The 22,288-nt window shown below is 37.9% G+C and overlaps 1 protein-coding gene across 1 annotated transcript in view; it reads left to right on the top strand.

Annotated features, from left to right (window-relative positions):
* Positions 1 to 22,288, top strand: part of LOC150104035 (hemicentin-1-like) — a 594,473-nt gene that overhangs the window by 341,882 nt on the left and 230,303 nt on the right. Inside the window, exons 16-17 of the mRNA XM_090396386.1 lie at positions 11,918 to 12,193; positions 17,067 to 17,336. Coding sequence (XP_090252512.1) covers positions 11,918 to 12,193; positions 17,067 to 17,336 — 546 coding nt within the window. The remainder of the gene's footprint in view (positions 1 to 11,917; positions 12,194 to 17,066; positions 17,337 to 22,288) is intronic.

Here is a 22,288-nt window from a genome sequence, read left to right as displayed (position 1 = left end):
ATAAACTTGGTTATTTTAACTCCTAATCCCAAGTATGCAAACAACTAAGTTTGCACCTGAAACAAAGTTCAAGTCTAAAGATGTTACAACACCAAGGCAACTCATTGTAAAGGTGAGTAAAGCTCTGATCACTATTCTTAGTATTTTCCCATAATGTAAAGCACATCTCACTAGAAGATGTATACTGCAATGCATTATGGGTGGGGTCACTACCCAGACCGGTTTCAACCTTTTATGAGGTCTCCTCAGTGAGTAGCTAGACCCTAAATACCAAGGTTGTTTTTGTTGCAACTTCTATAGGTAAAGGTGATAAGGCTCCATATTACTAAAAAAATCATTCTGCCAGCTTTTGCATGTACTTGTTTATCCATTCCACTGTATATTACTATCATTATTACTCTCCATGGAGTCAGACTCATTGGAGGTTTATTCAACTCATCATATTTATCATATTGAACCTTAATTAAAGTCCTTAACACTCACTGCATTCACAGCATATGAATGGGGCCAAATGCCTGGGAGGGATCTTAGACCTCTTTCGATATGATAAATGATATCTAGTTTGTTTACTGCCCTCAGCACAATGGCATAGTTTAGGCCTTTTTCCAGCAATGACAGTTCACCTTGGGTGAGGTTGTAGTTTGATTTGTTGATAACCAGGCTGTTGTCCGATGGTGGTTGGTTGGTTGCCCCTAACTTCGTTTGTGGATGATTGGCTGCTCCTTATGATGTCAGTTTATGATTGGCTGCTCCTTGTGATGTTGATTTGTGATTGGCTGCTCCTTTTGTTATGGCATCCTGATTGTATTGTGCTTTCTTGTTGTTTTTTTTTTGTTGTTGTCTTACATACTAAACTCAAACAAAAAACTATGCAGCAACCCAAACAGAACAGAAAAACTGGCTGTGAAATCCTTAAAAAATATCAAGGACATTATAATCACAATAGCAAATAAAGGGCATGCTACTGTTGTTTTAGATCAGACAACTACATAAAAAAAATGAACCATTTGGTATCGGACTACAACACCTACTAAATGGCAAACTACAACCCCACAAAACGCATCAAAAAGAAAACAACTGAATTAATTAAATCTGTTAACACATGGCCAGAAGAAATAACCAAATAACTAATACCTCATTATGCTAGTGTGCCCAGAATTTATGGCCTGCCAAAAATACACAAAACAAACACACCACTACATCCGATTGTTAAGTAATTGACAGCCTGAATTAACACTTAGCCAAGAAATTAGCAGACACACTCAAGGAGTTGGTAGGTCATTCCCCCTCCTACATAAAAAATACGCATTTTATAAACAAAATTAAAAACATCACACTCAATGACCAAGATTTATTAGTCAGCTTTGACATAACTGCCCTTTTCACCAATGTCCCGATCAATGATACTATTTTGCTCCTACAGAACATATTCCCACAAGACATCACGGCCCTCTTGGCCCATGTACTGCTCTGGATATTTTGTGTGGCAAAACAATTTTTACCTTCAAAAAGAAGATACAGCCACGGGCTCACTGCTTTCCCCCCACCACCACCACCCATAGCTAACTTTTATATGTAACACTTTGAGGAACTAGCTCTAGAATCAGGGGTGCCTAAAGCCCAAAATTTGGCTCAGATACGTCAATGATATTTTCGCCATTTGGCCCCACGGCCGCAAAGCACTAAATACATTCCTTAGCCACCTGAACAAACAACCCAAACGTATCCAATTCACTATTGAAATAGAAAAAAGCAACTCTCTTCCTTTCCTAGACACACTCGTCGCACGTCTTCCCTCACGCTGTCTCTCCTTCTCAGTCTATTGCAAACCTACACACACACACACACACAGGCCATTACATACACAAAAATTCTTACCACTACCCAACACAAAAACTAGGTGTTATAAGCAACTTTAAACACAGAGCTCAAACTGTTTATTCAAATGAGCAAGTTCTAAACCAAGATTACGAGATCATCAACCATATATTTATAAAAAATGGATACAGTAAAAAAACTATTCACAAGATCCTCCACAGAAACACCACTAAAAACAAAACAGATTTCAAAAATGCCATTGCCATTTTGCCATAGAGGCATTTTGGAAAAAATAGACAGCCCACCACACAAATACAACATCAAAACCACCTTCAAACCTCCAACAAAATTAAGAACCTACTTAGTTCTTCCAAAGATCCTGTTCTGCACCTAGCCCACCCAGGGGTTTACAAAATACAATGCACGTGTAACCTACCATACATAGTGGAAACACAGCGAACCATCCTAATTAGGAAGGACGAACACAAACGACACATGAAATACCTCCTTTTAGAAAAACCGGCCTTTCAGACTACGCACTCCAGACATACCACAGAATTGATTGGAAAGGTACACTGCACCAAAACCTGGTTCGAGAGAAAATTTAAAGAAGCATGTGAAATGCTCAAACACAATCCTAACCTGAACAAAAATGACAGTCACAATTCCAAGAATGTATAGAATCCATTTGCAACCATTATAGTAACCAGAATAAGCCAAAGAAAAATCTCAATACGAGAAGACCTGGTGAAGTAGTTTTTTTAAATTTTTTTTTTTTTTTATCACTAGAGATCAGGCTAAGTAAAAGATCAATTAACAGTGTAGATTCAATTTACCTTTGTAAAGAGCATGTAGTTTGTTTTCATATACACATGTATCTATCTAATGATGACCCAATACAGGGGTCGAAACGTCAATTGTTATTGTATTAATAATAAGTAAAATAATCATTTCAACATGTGTTTTGTGTTCGTAAATTCGTAAATATGAATGCTGATCACTGTGTAACTTAAACAAATTTATAATTTCAAAGTTATTTTTATTTTTCAACATAACCTCCCTTAAGACTAATATATTTATTCCAGCGATGCTCCAGTGCCATTATCCTGTCCCTGTAGTGGTTCTCAGTAAGATCTGCAAAATACTCCTCTATAGCTGCAATCACCTCTTGATTTGAAGAAAAATGCCGACCAATAAGGAAGAGTTTTAGTTTTTGGAAGAGAAAGAAGTCAGAGGGAGCCAAATCTGGGGAAGGGTGGATTTTCCAACAATTCATAGTGCAGATCCCTTAATTTTCCCATTGCCAAAAAAACTCCTTTGTGGGCAGGTTCATTTTTCTGATGAAAGATGATTTTTTTCTTCTGCAAACCAGGTCTTTTCTCACGAATTTTTTCATCTACTCTGATTAAATAATATTCTTTATTATTTAACCGGTTATTGTTTTACCCTTTTCAAAATTATTAATAAACAAAATGCATGCCTTTAGCGTCCCTAAACACCAATACCATGACCTTTCCTGCTGATGGAACCGACTTTGTCTTCTTTGGCACTGAACAACCGGCTTCTGTCCACTGTTTTGACTGCTGTTTGGATTCTGGTGTGTGTAATGGTGAATCCAAGTCTCATCCATAGTAATCGATGCACAAAATCAGTTTTATTCTTGTTAAAACACTCCAAGCACTGTTCTGAGATTTGCATGCGAGTTTTTGAACTGCTGTGAGCAAATGTGACACCCATCTTGCGCAATGCTTTTTCATTTGCAGTTCTTCATGCAAAACATATCCTACACGTTCTTTTGAAATGCCTATAATCTCAGCAATTTCATGCACGTTGACTCGCCAATCATCCAATATAATATCGTGTACTTGATCAATGATTTCTTGTGTTGTTACACTTTTTGGTCATCTTTCACATGGATCATCTTAAAGGCTGGTACAGCCCTGTTTAAACTCGGCAGCCCATTTCTTAATTGTCGAAAACGAAGGAGAAGAGTGCCCATAACATTTTATGAACTTTAAACTCTTGTGTTGTTACACTTTTTGGTCATCTTTCGCATGGATCATCTTAAAGGCTGGTATGGCCCTGTTTAAACTCGGCAGCCCATTTCTTAATTTTCGAAAACGAAGGAGAAGAGTGCCCATAACATTTTATGAACTTTAAATAAATTTCTTTTAGTGTTAAACCTTCTTTTACAAAGAATTTTATAACCACACGATACTCATTTCTATCCATTTCAAGAGATACAGACAACACTTTTGCTTCAGACAGCTGTAATTCAAACTAATTGACAGAATGACTTGCAATTTCACATGGATGCTTATGACAGATGTACCATCTTAGAAAAAAAAATATTGGCAATAGTGTTGCTATCTATGGTCGAGGCTGAGAACTTTTCAGCCTCGATTTCCATTCACCCACAATTAGTACATGAAAAATGTACTCCTTAAAAATGTACCACACTATCACACATAATTCTTTCAATATTGATCTGATAAAATCCCTTTACTAACTTAAAAGTCTCTATCATATTACCCCGCTTCCTCCTGCTCACTAAACTATTAGGCTCAGTAATTTACATTCTTTTAATCTCTCACTACAGCCAATATTCCAGAGTTCTGATATTGCCCTAGTCAAACATGACCGCAAGGATGAGGAATTTTATCTAATTCCTCTTCTTTATGCACTGTGCTTCTAATATTCCATGTGTTGCATATTTTGGCAGATCCTTCTTTTCAAGTTTCTTAGCATTTCCAATTTGCAGTCTTTTACCATGTTTTCTTTTCTGACCAATTTGATTTCTTTGAGACTTGAAAATAATATTTGTTTCCCTTTGTCAAGTTACTAGCATGACAGTAAGTATCCTAGTGTGGGACTACTACCTTAGGACAACTAGTCTTGTCCCTTTTGATAGTGGATTGCTCTAATTGGACTGTCGAGTTGCTCTAAGAAGGCCAGTCTTCAGCAGATATAATATACCAAATGCATACTGTAGGAAGTAAGATCTGGCGAAGCTCAGGTTTATTGGGTTTGCTATGACTATACCAAATGCATGCTGTAGGAAGTGAGATCTGGTCAAGCTCAGGTATATATTTGGTTTGCTATGACTATACTTGCCATTGTCAACCTCCCTTCTGAGAGACTATCCTAACATTTACTGTATTATTGTTATTATTATTATTATTATCAATAGACCTCCATGGAGTCAAGAGACTTATCGTGGGGGGTACAACTCTCACAAGTACAGCTCATCATATATCAGCTTAAATGCATTCACAACCTCTCAGGCAGTGCATTCCAACCACCCACCACTCTCCATGTAAAAAGTCTATTCCACACCCTCTTCCGTTTAGAAGAGTTATTCTTTCATGTTCATTCTTTCTTTTACTTGCAGCATATCAGTAGAATTCCTGTGGGTTGTCTTTAGCATGCACAGCCAGTTTCTTTTCATACTCAGACTTTGCTTTCTGTACAACAGTTGTGACTATTCTGCTTATAACTTTCATTATGGACATCATCCTTATGCACACGGTATTCCTTTCACATCATCCTTTTCTTATGAATCTCTTGCTTAATATGATTACACATCCATTTGACTCACATTCTGATATCACATCATTTAAGTGCTTAAATGTTTAAATGCTACCCATGCACTGTCGATATTCTTCCCATTCAGCAACCGATCGCATTCCACTGCACTCAGTAAACTCCTCAGTTGGTCATAATTTCCTGCTTTGTAGTTCAGCATGTAACTTTTTCTGAATGGAACATTCATAAACTTAGTCACTTCCCAAGTGAGTACCACGTGATCACTGTCACCAACCGGAGGCAGATTACTTACGTCTTTAACTGAAATGTCCTCTGACACTATAATTAAATCTAACACTCTTTGACCTAGAGTTCCTTCTGTCACATGCTATTTGAGGAAGTTGTTCCGCAACAGCTCAATAAATGCATTCTTATTCTTCTCATGAGATTCTACTGCTACCCAATCAATATTTAGATAATTAAAGTCTCCCATTATAATTAATCTTTTTGTACTCATCTTTTCTATTTGGTGATGCATTTCTTCATTACTAGCAACTGATCCACCAGGTCTGTAATAACACCACACTATGTAATTGATGTTGTTTATTCCACCTCACACCAGATGGCTTCAAATTCATTGCCACATGAAATACTGTTAGTGGTAGTAGTAGTACTACAATCACAGGTCTTAACTCTAACTGGATTCAAGTCATTCAATATTATTAGTAGCATGCCCCCCCCTCCCTCCTCGCTTATCCTCTCTATCCTTCCTGAAAACACTGTATCCTTTACATTTGATACAAGTTAGTATGTCTGATTCTGATATCCAGGTCTCACTAATACCCACAATTTGAGGTTCTAACATATTGACTAAGGTAACAAATTCTGTTTGTTTCTGATACTCCTAGCATTCATGTACAGACATGATAATCTACATGCATGTTCTTTTGTATACTCTTGTCTGCAGGCTGCATGACACAGTTGGACAATTTGCAAATCTCTATTCTTCTCTAGTGTCTTATACATGTCGACATCTTTGTACACGTTAGATGGGTCTGAACCGGATGAACACAAGGTCAGAATCGTTCTCTCCTTGTCAATATTTCTATAATAAAGCCCATTCCTGTCATTAACACAGCTATATAACATTATTGCTCTTACACTCACATTCTCACCATACCTCCCTTTATAATTTAGTTTTCCTAATTCTCTGTGTTAGGTCTCATACCAGTTATTACTTTTTCCAGATTCCCGATACCAAATGCATTCAGGCATAGGCTGTTCCTCTTATACAAATCCAATCTTCCTTCAGACTCACTCCACACATCCAAAAACTTGCATCTATTCTTTCTACACAGTCTACGCATTGAATTGGTTGCCATCATAGTCCCTCTTCTGAATTCATTTTTATCATATTGAGATACTATATATATACAGGGTGTTCGGGATAAATTTGACATATTTATAATTAATTATATTTTTCCGTAAGTTACATGTATTAACACACACTTCTCTTCATTTAAAAGTTTGGACCCTTCTTCATTCATATACAAGATGTCAGAAAGGATGGATAGCTGGAACCCACCTGAATCATGGAAGAGAATAACTTGTATCATGATGATTCGTGCCCGCCATCAAAATAAGGATATTACGACTGCTGCCCAATGCTCCCTGAATACAGTAAAAACAATCAGGCATGAACTAGAGACTTGCAATGGTGACTACGAGGATGCAGCAAGAAGAAAGATCCCTAGCAGACGATCTGATTGCGTTCGTACAGCAGAATTCCTCGCAAATCTGCAGGAACAGGTGTTGAAGAACCCTGGCATTGGAATTCGGGCTTTGTTCGTGGAGTTGCTAACTGTAGTCAAGCCCTGGATAACAAGGGTAGCCAATGGTAGGCCGTATGTATGGCAGCAGGATTCGGCCCCTTGCCACACCTCTGGGAAAAGTCAAAAATGGTTGTCTGAAAATTTCTATGACTTCACCAGTCCAAATGTTTGGCCTCCAAACTCCCCAGACCTTAACCCCATGGATTATTTTGTATGGGGCGCAGTTGAAAAAGACACCAATCGCACTTCCAGTAATACAAAAGCCCAGTTAATGGATAAAATTAAAACAGGTTTTGCGGCCCTTCCCAGGGAGACTGTAGCATCAGCTTGTTCGAGGTTCCGAAGCAGAATTGAAGCTGTGATCGATGCTAATGGTGGTTATTTTGAGTAAATCTTGTTGATAGTATTGTAATTAACTCTGCCTGTAATGTTTTTTTGTCAATTCATTAAATTTAATAGATACAAAGAAGATTTTCTTTTTCCTTACGAAACTGTCAAATTTATCCCGAACACCCTGTATATATATATATTATATATATATATATATATATATATATATATATATATATATATATATATATATATAAGACCATAAGACCAAGGCAACTCATGGTAAAAGTAGAATAAGCTCTGATCACTAATCTTAATATTTACCCTTAATGCAAAGCACATCTCCTGGAGGAGATATATGATGCTTTGTATATTAAAGGCAAGGGGACACTACCCAGACCGGTTTCGACCTTTATTGATCAGTGGGAGCCTGGCTAGAAATATCAAGATTTTTAGTAATACAGAGCTTATAAGTATTTTACCAGAACAAGTTACCATAAAGTATTTTAACCTTATTAAATAAAAATCTCAGGAGGAGATATAAATGTAGAAAGTATTTTACCTTGGGTATAATGAATGTTAATAGCTTGGAATCTTTAACATTTATTATAATATTTCTTTCAATCCTTTATGTAATTACATTTATTATACCCAAGGTAAAATACTTTCTACATATATATATATATATATATATATACACACTCTATACTATGAATACTAGCCTATATAAATACTATGTATATATATATATATATATACTATAATATACTCTATAATTCTAGTAGAAAGGCTTATATGTTACCATACATAACTGGTAATTAATTTAAGGAATTTACAATGCATAAAACGGATATTAATTAAAGGAAACTTTAATGAATACCTTCAATATTTCAGCAACGTCACTTTGCCATCTTCAGGAACATACAAATATGGTACGTGTATGCAGGCACTAACAAAAGCAAATGAGGAAGAAGGCAAGAAACTAATATTGTTCCTAAAGTCCTAATAGTGCCCCCTAGCGGGCTAATTGGGTTGTCTTGGCTGTTGGGCTGAAGTTCTCGTGATGCAAGTCTCCCAAATTTGGGGCAGTCTCGCACTCAAATTTGTTGGGATTTAGAACGTTTTTCAGAGCTGCTGATTTTTCCATGAATAATCTTTCGTACTTGAACTTGCTACAGTGTATTATTTTAGTTTTCTTCCAATGAATTCTATGTCAGGTATCTATGGCATGGTCTGCAAACCCAGAGTGGCTGTACTGGTGAAACCAGATGTAGTCTTTGTGTTCTGAAATACTGATATTCGCTCTCCTGCCTGTTTGGCCAAAGTAGGACAATTTGCAGCTGCAAGGGACCTGGTAGGTCTAGGGGAAGTGGTTGGTCTTTGATAGAGCTGATAAGGGATGCCAACTTTTTATATGGTCTATAACAAGAAGTTAGGTCATATTTTTGAGGATATTGGTTATTTTCTCAGAGGTGCTCCTGATGTAGGGGATGGTGATAGATTTAGCTGTGCGATGGAATCTCCACGGAGATTCCATTGCACGGAAGGCCCACCAATATGGCAAAATGAGGTTGAAGATAACACTGCTGGGATAACAAGGTAATCCCAAATTGTGTTAAATTTAAGCACCGTTTTACTTCACAGTAAGCTCTCTCTGTATTTATAACCACATGAGCTTCGCCCTACTACGAATTAAAGTGTGTGAGCCAGTAAAGTGTGTGAGCGCTTTGGCTAAATGTTTGGCTAATTTATATGTGGATGGCATCAATGCCATCCACTATGGGATGTAATGGCACATAAACAAAACGTGCCATTACATCCCATAGTGGATGGCATTGATTCCCCCACATATAAATTAGCCAAACATTTAGCCAAAGCGCTCACACACTTTACTGACAACACACCATCACATATAAAAAACTCAACCCACTTCAAAGCCAGTGTAGAAAACCTCTCACTCCAACACACTGACATAATGGTCAGTTTTGACGTCTCCTCCCTATTCACAAATGTCCCACTCAAGGAAACCCTAGAGCTCATGCAAGCTCAAATTTCCATCCGATATCTCAGCCCTATTTCAGTTCACAATGAACTCAGGCTATTTCGCTTGGGCAAGAAAATTCTACAAACAGATAGAAGGGACATCCATGGGTTCACCACTTTCCCTGCCCTTGGCCAGCTTCTTTATGGAGACCTTTGAAGAGGAAGCCTTAAACTCTGCCCCACAAAAACTCACTATTTGGCTTCGGTACGTGGATGATGTGTTTGCTATTTGGCCACATGGCTCAGATACACTCCACTCCTTCCTAACACACTTAAACAACCAACACCCCAGGGTCCAGTTCACCTTGGAAAAAGAGGAAAACAACACCTTCCTCTTCCTAGATACTCTAATCACTCGCCAGCCTGATGGATCTTTAGTTTTCTCTGTTTATAGAAAACCCACCCATACAGGCAGATACATTCACCAGCAATCCCCCTCCCCCCCTCACAACAATATGGGGTTATTAAAACACTATATAACAGGGCAAAATTAATCTGCTCAGATGACGATGCCCTAACCACTGAACTAAACCACATCCTTAGCACTTTCTTAGCCAATGGCTACAACCGCCAAAAAATTTAAAAAATACTAAAACCAGTAAACCTTCACAATAAAGATTACACTAAATCTATCACCATTCCCTACATCTGGGGTACCTCTGAGAAAATAACCAATATTCTCAAAAAATATGACCTACTTCTTGTTATAGACCATATAAAAAGTTGGCATCCCTTATCTGCTCTATCAAAAACCCACCACTTTCCCTAGACCTACCTGGTGTATACCAGGTCCCTTGTGGCTGCAAATTATCCTACTTTGGCCAAACAGGCAGGACAGGGTATATCAGGATTTCAGAACACAAAGACTACATCCAGTTTCACCAGTACATCCACTCTGGGTTTGCAGACCATGCCATAGATACCCGCCATAGAATTCGTTGGAAGAAAACTAAAACAATACACAGCAGCAAGTTCAAGTACGAAAGATTATTCATGAAATCATCAGCAGCTCTAAAAAACGTTCCAAACCTCAACAAATTTGGGTGTATGAGACTGCCCTAAATTTGGGAGACTTGCATCATGAGAACTTCAGCTCAACGGCCAAGATAACCCAATTAGCGTTGCAGTGTATTATTTCAGTTTTCTTCCAACGAATTCTATGTCGGGTATCTATGGCATGGTCTGCAAGCCCAGAGTGGCTGTACCAGTGAAACCGGATGTAATCTTTGTGTTCTGAAATACTGATATTTCAGAACACAAAAGCAAATGAGGAAGAAGGCAAGAAACTAATATTGTTCCTAAAGTCCTAATGGTGCTCCCTATAAAAAGTTGGCATCCCTTATCCGCTCTATCAAAGACCAACCACTTCCCCTAGACCTACCTGGTGTATACCAGGTCCCTTGCAGCTGCAAATTGTCCTACTTTGGCCAAACAGGCAGGACAGTGAATATCAGTATTTCAGAACACAAAGATTACATCCGGTTTCACTGGTACAGCCACTCTGGGCTTGCAGACCATGCCATAGATACCCGACATAGAATTCGTTGGAAGAAAACTGAAATAATACACCGCAACGCTAATTGGGTTATCTTGGCTGTTGAGCTGAAGTTCTCATGATGCAAGTCTCCCAAATTTAGGGCAGTCTCATACACCCAAATTTGTTGAGGTTTGGAACGTTTTTTAGAGCTGCTGATGATTTCATGAATAATCTTTCGTGCTTGCTGCGGTGTATTGTTTTAGTTTTCTTTCCACGAATTCTATGGCGGGTATCTATGGCATGGTCTGCAAACCCAGAGTGGCTGTACTGGTGAAACCAGATGTAGTCTTTGTGTTCTGAAATACTGATATACCCTGTCCTGCCTGTTTGGCCAAAGTAGGATAATTTGCAGCCACAAGGGACCTGGTATACACCAGGTAGGTCTAGGGGAAGTGGTTGGTCTTTGATAGAGCGGATAAGGGATGCCAACTTTTTATAGGGAGCACCATTAGGACTTTAGGAACAATATTAGTTTCTTGCCTTCTTCCTCATTTGCTTTTGTTAGTGCCTGCGTGCACATACCATATTTATATGTTCCTGAAGATGGCAACTTGACGTTGCTGAAATATTGAAAATATTCATTAAAGTTTCCTTTAATTAATATCCGTTTTATGTGTTGTAAATTCCCTAAGTTAATTACCAGTTAATATACTCTATAAATACTATAATATACTCTATACTATGAATACTAGCCTATATAAATATATTATATATACTGGATAATATTAAAGAAATCTATCATTTTTGTTTTGCTGTACCTAATTATTGGACCACAACTGCAAACCAGTATATAAAGTATATGTGATAACTGTAGTCATTATTATTTTTTCAGTTCCACCTACAATAAACCAAGATGGAGAAAAAGAACTTATTGTAGTGGAAGGATTATCAGCTGTTTTACAATGTAATGTTGAAGGTGATCCAGTACCTGTAATATCATGGCAAAAAAATGGTCTACCTATTTTGCCACACCATACTCGTTATAAAATCCAACCTGATGATAGTCTTGAAATAGTATCTGTACAAGAAGCTGATGCTGCTACTTATGTTTGTACTGCTGCAAATTTAGCTGGTGTTACAAATAAGGCCACTATTCTTCATGTTCATGGTAAGAATATTTTAAAAAATTCTCGTATGTAATGTTCTTTTATTTTTTTATGTAATATTACCACTGTGAATGGAGAGTACCTTAGGATATGGAGGACGAGAAGAATATACAGTTTAATTTCAAGTGTTTATCCATCTCTTTGAAATTAAACTGTAATATTCTTCTCGTTCTATAAGATGCATGCATGTGCATGTGTCCATCTGTCTGTCTGTCTGAGAGAGAGAGACTTATGTTAAGTATTACATAGTAATTTTTGAAGCAGATCTATGATTTAGTTAAGAAGAAATATGCTGTCAAGAAATGCAATTTAGTCATGTGAAGGGAGAGACTTATATTATGTTTTACAGTCATTTGTGATTATACAAATATATGATTTAGTCAAGAAGAAATATGCTGTCAAGAAATATGATAGGGTGCTTAAGGGTCAAAGCTGTATAACTGGGAGGAGACCTCCACATATTATTATAGAGATTATAAAATTAATTTCTAAATAATTAATTTGTAATTTTATCTGTATTTTTTTTCTTTCACTAGAGAAAGTAGAATATTAGAAAGTAGAAAGTAGAATGCTATTAGAAGTAGAATAACCGGTGATCAAATTATTGTTTCTTTAACTTACTGTGTGAAATGTAACTCAGCTTGTCCTTGTATATTTGTATATACTCCAGATGATGACCTTCATATAAAGGTCGAAACGTCGGGGAAATTAAAAGAGTTATTTATAACATGGTTGTAAAGTCCATAATTTCTAAAATGAATGCTGATCACCATGCAACACTAAAGACAGGAACTTGGAAACTTCTGTTCTCAAACATGCTTGTGGAGAGGTATTATTTTGCATTGTTTCCATGCCTTAGAAACCTTCCTCACTGCACAGCTTTCATTAAATAACCAGGCCAATCTCTTATATTGTACTTTTTCTTTTATAACAGTGCTTGTCACTTTTTTTGCCTGCACATTATATTCTTCATGCATCTGTTTACTGCAAACTGTCTTGTACTTCCTCCATAACAACTTCTTTTGTAACACTGCTTGATTAATTTCACCATCCATCTCACACCTGCTCTGTTTATTCGCTGCACTCTTGGTATGCAGTTATGCATTATTTGTGTTTGATACTGCCTTTATCATTTCTCATGCACTTATGTTATTTATTTCATGTGGAGGTCTCACTCCTTTCCTCAACCATCCCATAGGACTGATTGAGCCCTCCCAATGAGGGATTAAGTATGTATTTTATGACTGTAGATATGTTTGTGTTCATTGGCCGGTTTGCCTGTTCTGAGGGACGAAAAACCCGAGTTTCTGATTGAAAAAAACCTCTACCTCCATATGAGACCAGCTAACTCACCTTTAGTCAAAAGAGACTAAATAAAGTTCCTCACGTCATGGACGAGAATCAAACCCAGGTCTTTCCGGCCAAAGGGCTTTGTCTATACCGACAGAGCTATGTAGGCTCTCCCATGCAGTGTCATAATTTTTTCTACACAGTTCATAAACCCAATGTATTCAGGCTAGTTGACTAACGAGCTTCTGATAATCACCCACCTTATAGTTCCACATATAGACCTTCTTGATAACAACTGCTTTCTGTTTGACTGCCTTCCAAATCAATACCTCATGATCACTTTCACCAACATGTGGTAGTGTTGATACCACATTCACAACACATCCTGTAGGATATCACCAAAATTAACACCAATAAACCTCATGTTGCTTTCATCACATGCTGCTTTAGATAATTATCCTTCAGAAACTTGACAAATTCACTCTCCTTGTTACTATATAATTAAAATCTCCTATTAGGATCATCTTCCTTTTATTTGCCCAACTAGTTTGTTTAAACATATCACAATCAAAACTGTCCACATTCCCTGGCCAATAGCAGCAATAGATATACTATTCTATTGATCTCAACTTCACACCAAATAGCTTCAAAGTCTTCCACCATACTACTATTTTCCACTTTGACTCTTGAGGGACACAATTCTGCTACCATTAACAATACTCCCCCCCCCCCCCTCTATTCATCTTCCTTTCAGAAAATTCCATATTCTACCATTTCAAGTCCTTATAGTATGTTATCCTCAGTCAAGCAGGTTTCACTTATGCCGTTTATCTCTTTGAGCATACTGATTCAATCAGTGCTACAAACTCAGCCCCTTTATTTCTGATATAGAAGCATAACAATTCTCCACTCTTTGAGGCCATCCTAACAATATGATCACTCTTTACTCTCTCTGCTATAGTGCACTTCTCTTTTTGTTCTGACCATCCCCATTTTCCTGATCCTGACCCTGACCCTGATTTTCATTTATATTTTTATCATCCCCACAGTTTTGCATTGCATCACTTTTCTCTGCTATAATCACTTTCTCATCTTTGTATCCATTCTCTTCCCATCCTTGGAAAGAGAATGGATACAACCTGCTTCTCACCCTCTCTCTGACTCTTAGTGGTGCTAATTTCATATGAACCCTGTGCACTCTTATAATAAATTTAGTTTAATCCTTTATCCAAGTGTGAGCAAACAAAGTTTGCGCCTGAAAGTATCTTCAGGACTGGGTTAAGGTGGTACACACCAGGGCAACTCGTTGCAAAGGTGGAGCAAGATACCAACACTCCTATCCTAGTATCTCCTATAATGCAAAACACATCTCCTTGCGGATATGTCTATTGTTATGCATTAAGGGAAGGGCCACTACCCAGACCGGTTTCGACCTTTATTGAGGTCTCTTCAGTGGGAGCCAGGCCCAAGTCGAGATATCAGGCAGAAGCATTTGCAGGTCATCTCCACCTATAGGAATTGCCAATTGGTGTGTCACCCTTTTTTAATAAATTACTCTGGATTTAGAGAAAGATGTTGAAAGTTTATTTTCCACTTGGTTAGAGTATAATAAATTTAGTTTAATCCTTTATCCAAGTGTGAGCAAACAAAGTTTGCGCCTGAAAGTATCTTCAGGACTGGGTTAAGGTGGTACACACCAGGGCAACTCGTTGCAAAGGTGGAGCAAGATACCAACACTCCTATCCTAGTATCTCCTATAATGCAAAACACATCTCCTTGCGGATATGTCTATTGTTATGCATTAAGGGAAGGGCCACTACCCAGACCGGTTTCGACCTTTATTGAGGTCTCTTCAGTGGGAGCCAGGCCCAAGTCGAGATATCAGGCAGAAGCATTTGCAGGTCATCTCCACCTATAGGAATTGCCAATTGGTGTGTCACCCTTTTTTAATAAATTACTCTGGATTTAGAGAAAGATGTTGAAAGTTTATTTTCCACTTGGTTAGAGTATAATAAATTTAGTTTAATCCTTTATCCAAGTGTGAGCAAACAAAGTTTGCGCCTGAAAGTATCTTCAGGACTGGGTTAAGGTGGTACACACCAGGGCAACTCGTTGCAAAGGTGGAGCAAGATACCAACACTCCTATCCTAGTATCTCCTATAATGCAAAACACATCTCCTTGCGGATATGTCTATTGAAGAGACCTCAATAAAGGTCGAAACCGGTCTGGGTAGTGGCCCTTCCCTTAATGCATAACAATAGACATATCCGCAAGGAGATGTGTTTTGCATTATAGGAGATACTAGGATAGGAGTGTTGGTATCTTGCTCCACCTTTGCAACGAGTTGCCCTGGTGTGTACCACCTTAACCCAGTCCTGAAGATACTTTCAGGCGCAAACTTTGTTTGCTCACACTTGGATAAAGGATTAAACTAAATTTATTATACTCTAACCAAGTGGAAAATAAACTTTCAACATCTTTCTCTAAATCCAGAGTAATTTATTAAAAAAGGGTGACACACCAATTGGCAATTCCTATAGGTGGAGATGACCTGCAAATGCTTCTGCCTGATATCTCGACTTGGGCCTGGCTCCCACTGAAGAGACCTCAATAAAGGTCGAAACCGGTCTGGGTAGTGGCCCTTCCCTTAATGCATAACAATAGACATATCCGCAAGGAGATGTGTTTTGCATTATAGGAGATACTAGGATAGGAGTGTTGGTATCTTGCTCCACCTTTGCAACGAGTTGCCCTGGTGTGTACCACCTTAACCCAGTCCTGAAGATACTTTCAGGCGCAAACTTTGTTTGCTCACACTTGGATAAAGGATTAAACTAAATTTATTATACTCTAACCAAGTGGAAAATAAACTTTCAACACCTGTGCACTCTTATTAAACAGCAATCGCTCCAAATGACCAACACCAAATCCATTCAAGTGCATCTCATCACTTTGAACCATTCTAACTTCCCTTCAAATTCATTCTGTATATTCACAAATAGAACACATGTCAGGCAGAGTGCCTGATACAATTCAGCCATTTTATCATTCAGTATCATTGCTCTCCTTCTCAGTTCACTACTCTCATATGTGTTCAGCAAACTAATCACTTTGCCAATAACACTATTATCCTTCATTTCCTGCAACAACTTCTTCAGATCCCTTTCCACATTCTTTCTCTCTCTCTATCTCTCTCTCTTTCTCTCTCTCTCTCTCTCTGTTCAAGTTATTTGTGCTTGCAACTGTCACTAATTCTCTAGGAGCATCCTCTAGGAGCCAGATAAAAGTGAAGTTAATTTAAAAAAGGCAAGCTAAATTTGATCATAGAATAATAGTTTCCAATCATTATAAGATGGGAGACTGTCTCTCTTAGAATGATGTTCTTTCTATATCTGTTTATACTGTGATGCACTCTTATGAAAAATTAGAACCAGTCACTTAAGCCTATTTATATGTAGTGTGTTTCTTTGTGTGTGCTTCTGTGCATGAATGAGTGAGTGACTGAATGAATTTGAAAGTCTTTTTTTTTCTTCAGTGTATGATAATCAGTAATTGTTATTTCATTATAGTTTAATTTATTGCAGTGCCCCCCAAAATTTTAAAAGAGAAGGATGTTTTTCAAGTAATAGAAGGGAATATAGTTACTCTTCCATGCAAAGTGCATGCTGTTCCTCCTGCACAAATTCAGTGGAAAACAGGGGATAGTATTTTGCATCCAAATAAATTAAGTATTACACAGCTGAATACTGGAAGCCTTCAGTTTCGACCGCAGCTGACTGATGCTGGTGAATATGTATGTGAAGCATTTAATGCAGTAGGCAATGCCTCTCAGAAACTTATGCTAATTGTATTAGGTAAGACTTTAATTTTAATTTTTTTAGACTTGTTGGATTATAGTATACAGATGTATACAGCCGATCATGTTGGTATGTTCTGTAATCCTTCTTGCAGCAATCTCATTTTCTTAACCTATTATTATTATTATTAAAATAGACCTTCAGGGAGTCTTTGCAGGAGTCTGCATAATACTCACTCCAGTTGTCATACTGTTCTTAAACTCATTCTTCATCATCAACAACCGGGTCCAATGCCCGTAAGTGTGTGATGCCATCTTGATATGATTCTTCCATGCATTCTATTTTGTGCAAGATGACTCAGTTTGTGTATAGAGATTCTGCACCATTTGACAATGTCATTTCCCATTCTCTGTTTGGTCTTCCTTTTTTGTTCTTTCCTTCAATCATCCCAACAATCAGAACATAATTTTCTGGATCAGGTTTTCTTTTGGTTGTATTTGTCTGTAGATTTCCTCATCATTCACTTTCTGGATCCAGCTTATTCTCAAGATCTTTCTATAGCACTTCCTCTCAAATGCTAATATCCTCTTTTCAGATTCTCTCAGGAGTACCCAGGCCTCACATCCATAGAGCATGCTGCTGAAGATACAGGTTTCTACAATGTGCAGTTTAGTTTGCATCTTTATAGCCTAGCTCTTCCATATTTTGTCCATGGCTTTTAAAATAGTTGTTGCTCTGGCTATTCTAATTTTTATCTCTTTTTTGGGGTCCAAGTTATGCATCATGTGGCATACAAGATATGTGAGGTGTTCCACATTTTCCAGTTGAAATCTGTCTATGGTAACTCTGTTCAGTAACTCCTGTTGTCCAAATATCATTGTTTTAGTTTTTTCAAAGTTGATATTTAGTTCATATCTTTTTCCTTCTGTGTATGGTGTTTGCAATGTCTGTTCCAGCCTTGCTGTGTCTTCTTCAATCAGGACAATGTCATCTGCAAAGCAGAGGTAGTTTATTCTCATGTCATTTATTGAAATACCTCCAATCTTATCTACTGGTCTTCCCAGATGCACGATGAAGATGATTGGTGATATTGGGTCCTCTTGTCTTGTGCCTTGACTAGTGGCAAACCAATCTCCAGCCACACCTGCTGTCCTGATTCACACTACTGATTCATAAACTCATTCACACTACTTGTTCTCACCACCTCTGTGACAATCCATTCCAATCACACACGCCACTATATGAGAGAAAAATCAAGCTCTCACTCCCTTCTTGAGAATGCTGTGAGAGCTTGAAAAATCAAGCTCTCACAGCATTCATTCTCAACTTCCAAGAATGACCTCACATCTCTTCCTCACCCTCCATAAAATGAAAAATTCCATCTACCTAAATTCTGTATGACCCTTTCAGAAGTTTGTAAATCTCAATCATATCACCCCTTTTTCTCCTGTTTGCTAGTGTCCGCAGTCTGCAAATTCTCAATCTGTCTTCATAATCAGTATTCCACCATCCTGCTTTCATTTTTACCATTCTCCTTTTCATTCTCTCTCTCTCTCCACTGCATCGGAATCACAATGGAAACCAGGAGACCAGATTTGTGCACAATAGTCCAAGGCCTTGTAAAGAGGCAAAACGACATCCTTATCTTTATATGCCAAGTTTGTTTCAGAATTGCAATTATCTTTTGAGTTGTATTTGCAATCTTTGATAAATGTCCCTTGAACTTCAACTTTCTATCTACTACAACTCGAGAATCCTTAGCCTGATCAGTTTCTTCTAGCATAATCCGACTAATATAATATGACATTAGATATTTAATCATACAAAAGTGTATGATATTACATTCTTTTAAGCTTACACGGTGATCCGAATGAATTTTCGAAAATTATGGAGACAACTACCGTGTTTGAATAAAAACTTTAGTTTAATATAACTAAAATCTACATTCGATGTTTTCGACCTTTATGTCAAGGTCATCTTCTGGAGCATACAACTATACACAGAAAACAAGCTACACTACAATCAAACTGGTTTGTTAAAGAAACTGACCAACCACTACAACAATTGTTGACCTGACCTCTGGTGAAAAAAAAAAAAAAAAAAAAATTATACATCAATGCTAGAGTCCTATTATTAGTGTTATCTGTTGTAATGTTATTGGTTGTAGAAATACATTGGGCGCAACAACAAGTATCTATCTATATACATATATTAACATCATGTACATTCCAGCCAGTTGGTATGGAATGGTTTCTAATACTAGCTGAAGATTGGCTAGAGTCCTGACTTATGCTGGATTTTATATATTAGGTAGGCTGAATGTGTGCCATCCAGATCCTTGGAATTTTCATGCCATCTTTGTTGTTGATATTTGGGTGGTTTATCAGGATTTCCCAGGCTTCCTTAAATTTCCTTTCATACCAGGTTTTTGTGTGGTGTAAAGAGCTGGTGCTTTTCCAGTTGATTTGGTGTAAGGTGTTGAGTGCGTGGTCTGAGAGGCCTGCTTCACCATAAAGGTTATATTTAATGTGTCTAATGTATTCTTTCTTGCGTATAGGGATTGTCCGTCCTGTTTCACCAATGTACGGTAAGTTACAGGTGCAGCCGATGCAATAGACTCCAGGATGTGCTAATAGGAGGAGAGGATCCTTAGAGGAGTTGAATATGGTTTTAAGTTTAGTGGGTGGTTTAAAGGTGTCATTGAGGTTATAATGTTGTAGGATTCTGTTGATTTTTTCTGATAACCTTTTAACGTATGGGATGGCTATGGTTTTACTGTAATCTAGATTTGTTTTTGTTGTTGTTTTATGGAGTATTTTATTAATAGTTTTTTTGTTATAGCCATTATTTATGAATGTGTCGCTGATGATTTTTAGTTCTTGTTTTAGAACTTGCTGGTTAGAACGAATGTAATATAAAGGCAATGCCACTGTTGTCCTTGACAGGTCAACATACGTACTTCAAATGAATCAACTAGTAGCCGATAACAACACATATAAGATGGTGAATTATATCCCAACACAAAGGATAAAGGATAAAACAGAGAAACTAGTCAAGTCCGTCACTTCTTGGCCACCAGACATGGTTAAAAAACTCAAACCCCACTGCGCCTGCTCCCCCCAGAATATATGGGGTCCCAAAAATGCACAAACAAAATGTGCCCCTTCGACCAATTGTGGAAGGAATAGACAGTCCCAATTACCACTTAGCCAAGAAATTAGTGGCAACACTCAAGGAGTTGATAGGTCATTCCCCCTCTTACATAAAAAAACACACAACACTTTATAAACAAAATTAAAAACATAACACTTGACAAAGATGACTTATTAGTCAGTTTTGACGTTTCTGCCCTTTTCACTAATGTCCCCATCAATGACACAATTCTCCCACTACAGAACAAATTTCTGCCCGACATTACGGCCCTCTTTGCCCATGTACTACAGTCCAATTACTTCGTTTGGCAAAACAAATTTTACCTACAGAAAGAAGGTACAGCCATGGGCTCAACACTATCCCCCTCAATCGCTAACTTCTACATGGAAACCTTTGAGCAAAGGGCTCTCGATTCCATGACGCTAAGTCCGACAGTCTGGCTTAGATATGTTGACGACGTGTTCACGACCTGGCCGCACGGGCGACAAACGCTAAACACATTCCTTAGCCACCTGAACAAACAACATGAATGCATACAATTTACCATCGAAATCGAAAATCAAAATTCGCTCCCATTCCTAGACACACTAGTCACACTTCTTCCTTCAGGCAGTCTATCCTTCACGGTCTACCGAAAACCGACACACACTGGCCAATACATACGTGCTAATTCATACCACCACCACCCATCACAAAAATATGGAGTCATTAACACCCTTAAAAACAGGGCTACAACAATTTGCTCTAACAGCAAGCCCTGAAACAAGGACTAAAAATCATCAGCGACACATTCATAAATAATGGCTATAACAAAAAAACTATTAATAAAATACTCCATAAAACAACAACAAAAACAAATCTAGATTACAGTAAAACCATAGCCATCCCTTACATTAAAGAGATATCAGAAAAAATCAACAGAATCCTACAATGCTATAACCTCAATGCCACCTTTAAACCACCCACTAAACTTCAAACCATATTCAACTCCTCTAAGGATCCTCTTCTCCTATTAGCACATCCTGGAGTCTATTGCATCGGCGGCACCTGTAACTTACCGTACATTGGTGAAACAGGACGGACAATCCCTATACGCAAGAAAGATTACATTAGACACATTAAATATAACCCTTATGGTGAAGCAGGCCTCTTAGACCACGCACTCAACCTTACACCAAATCAACTGGAAAAGCACCCGCTCTTTACACCACACAAAAACCTGGTATGAAAGGAAATTTAAGGAAGCCTGCAAAATCCTGATAAACCACCCAAATATCAACAACAAAGATGACATGAAAATTCCAAGGATCTGGATGGCACACATTCAGCCTACCTAATATATAAAATCCAGCATAAGTCAGGACTCTCGCCAATCTTCAGCTAGTATTAGAAACCATTCCATACCAACTGGCTGGAATGTACATGATGTTAATATATGTATATAGATATTCTTGTGTAGAGGCTTAAGTGCTGTGAGGACATTATGTTGGAGGTTTAATGGATTTTTTACAACACTCAAAAAGAATTAAAATAGAATTTAATACTTCCTATATTTCGTCCTAGTCACTAGGACATCTACGGGGATTACAAAGACAATTAATGTTACATGCATACAAAAACTTACAATACTAAGCCCAACCATGTGGGTGACAATAAAGTCCTATCTAGGTGGAGCGCCCTCTAAGGGCAGTTGTAGGTGGCCTGGAATGTAAGGTGGGACCTCTGGTGATGACTGTTTCCCAAATCTTCGGAAGCTTAATGCAACCGTATTTGTTAAGATTTGGTTGGTTTTTGAGAGCTGCTGCTGCTTCTAAGAAAAGTCTCTCTTTCTTAAATTTGCTGTGGTGGAGCATGGT

The sequence above is a fragment of the Typopeltis vanoorti genome, chromosome 8 (assembly GCF_054136105.1).
Source record: "Typopeltis vanoorti isolate ZY-2024b chromosome 8, IOZ_Tvanoo_1.0, whole genome shotgun sequence".
Taxonomy (NCBI): Eukaryota; Metazoa; Arthropoda; class Arachnida; order Uropygi; family Thelyphonidae; genus Typopeltis; species Typopeltis vanoorti.
Note: the sequence above shows the minus strand (reverse complement) of the source record. Positions and strands in the feature narration are given on the sequence as shown.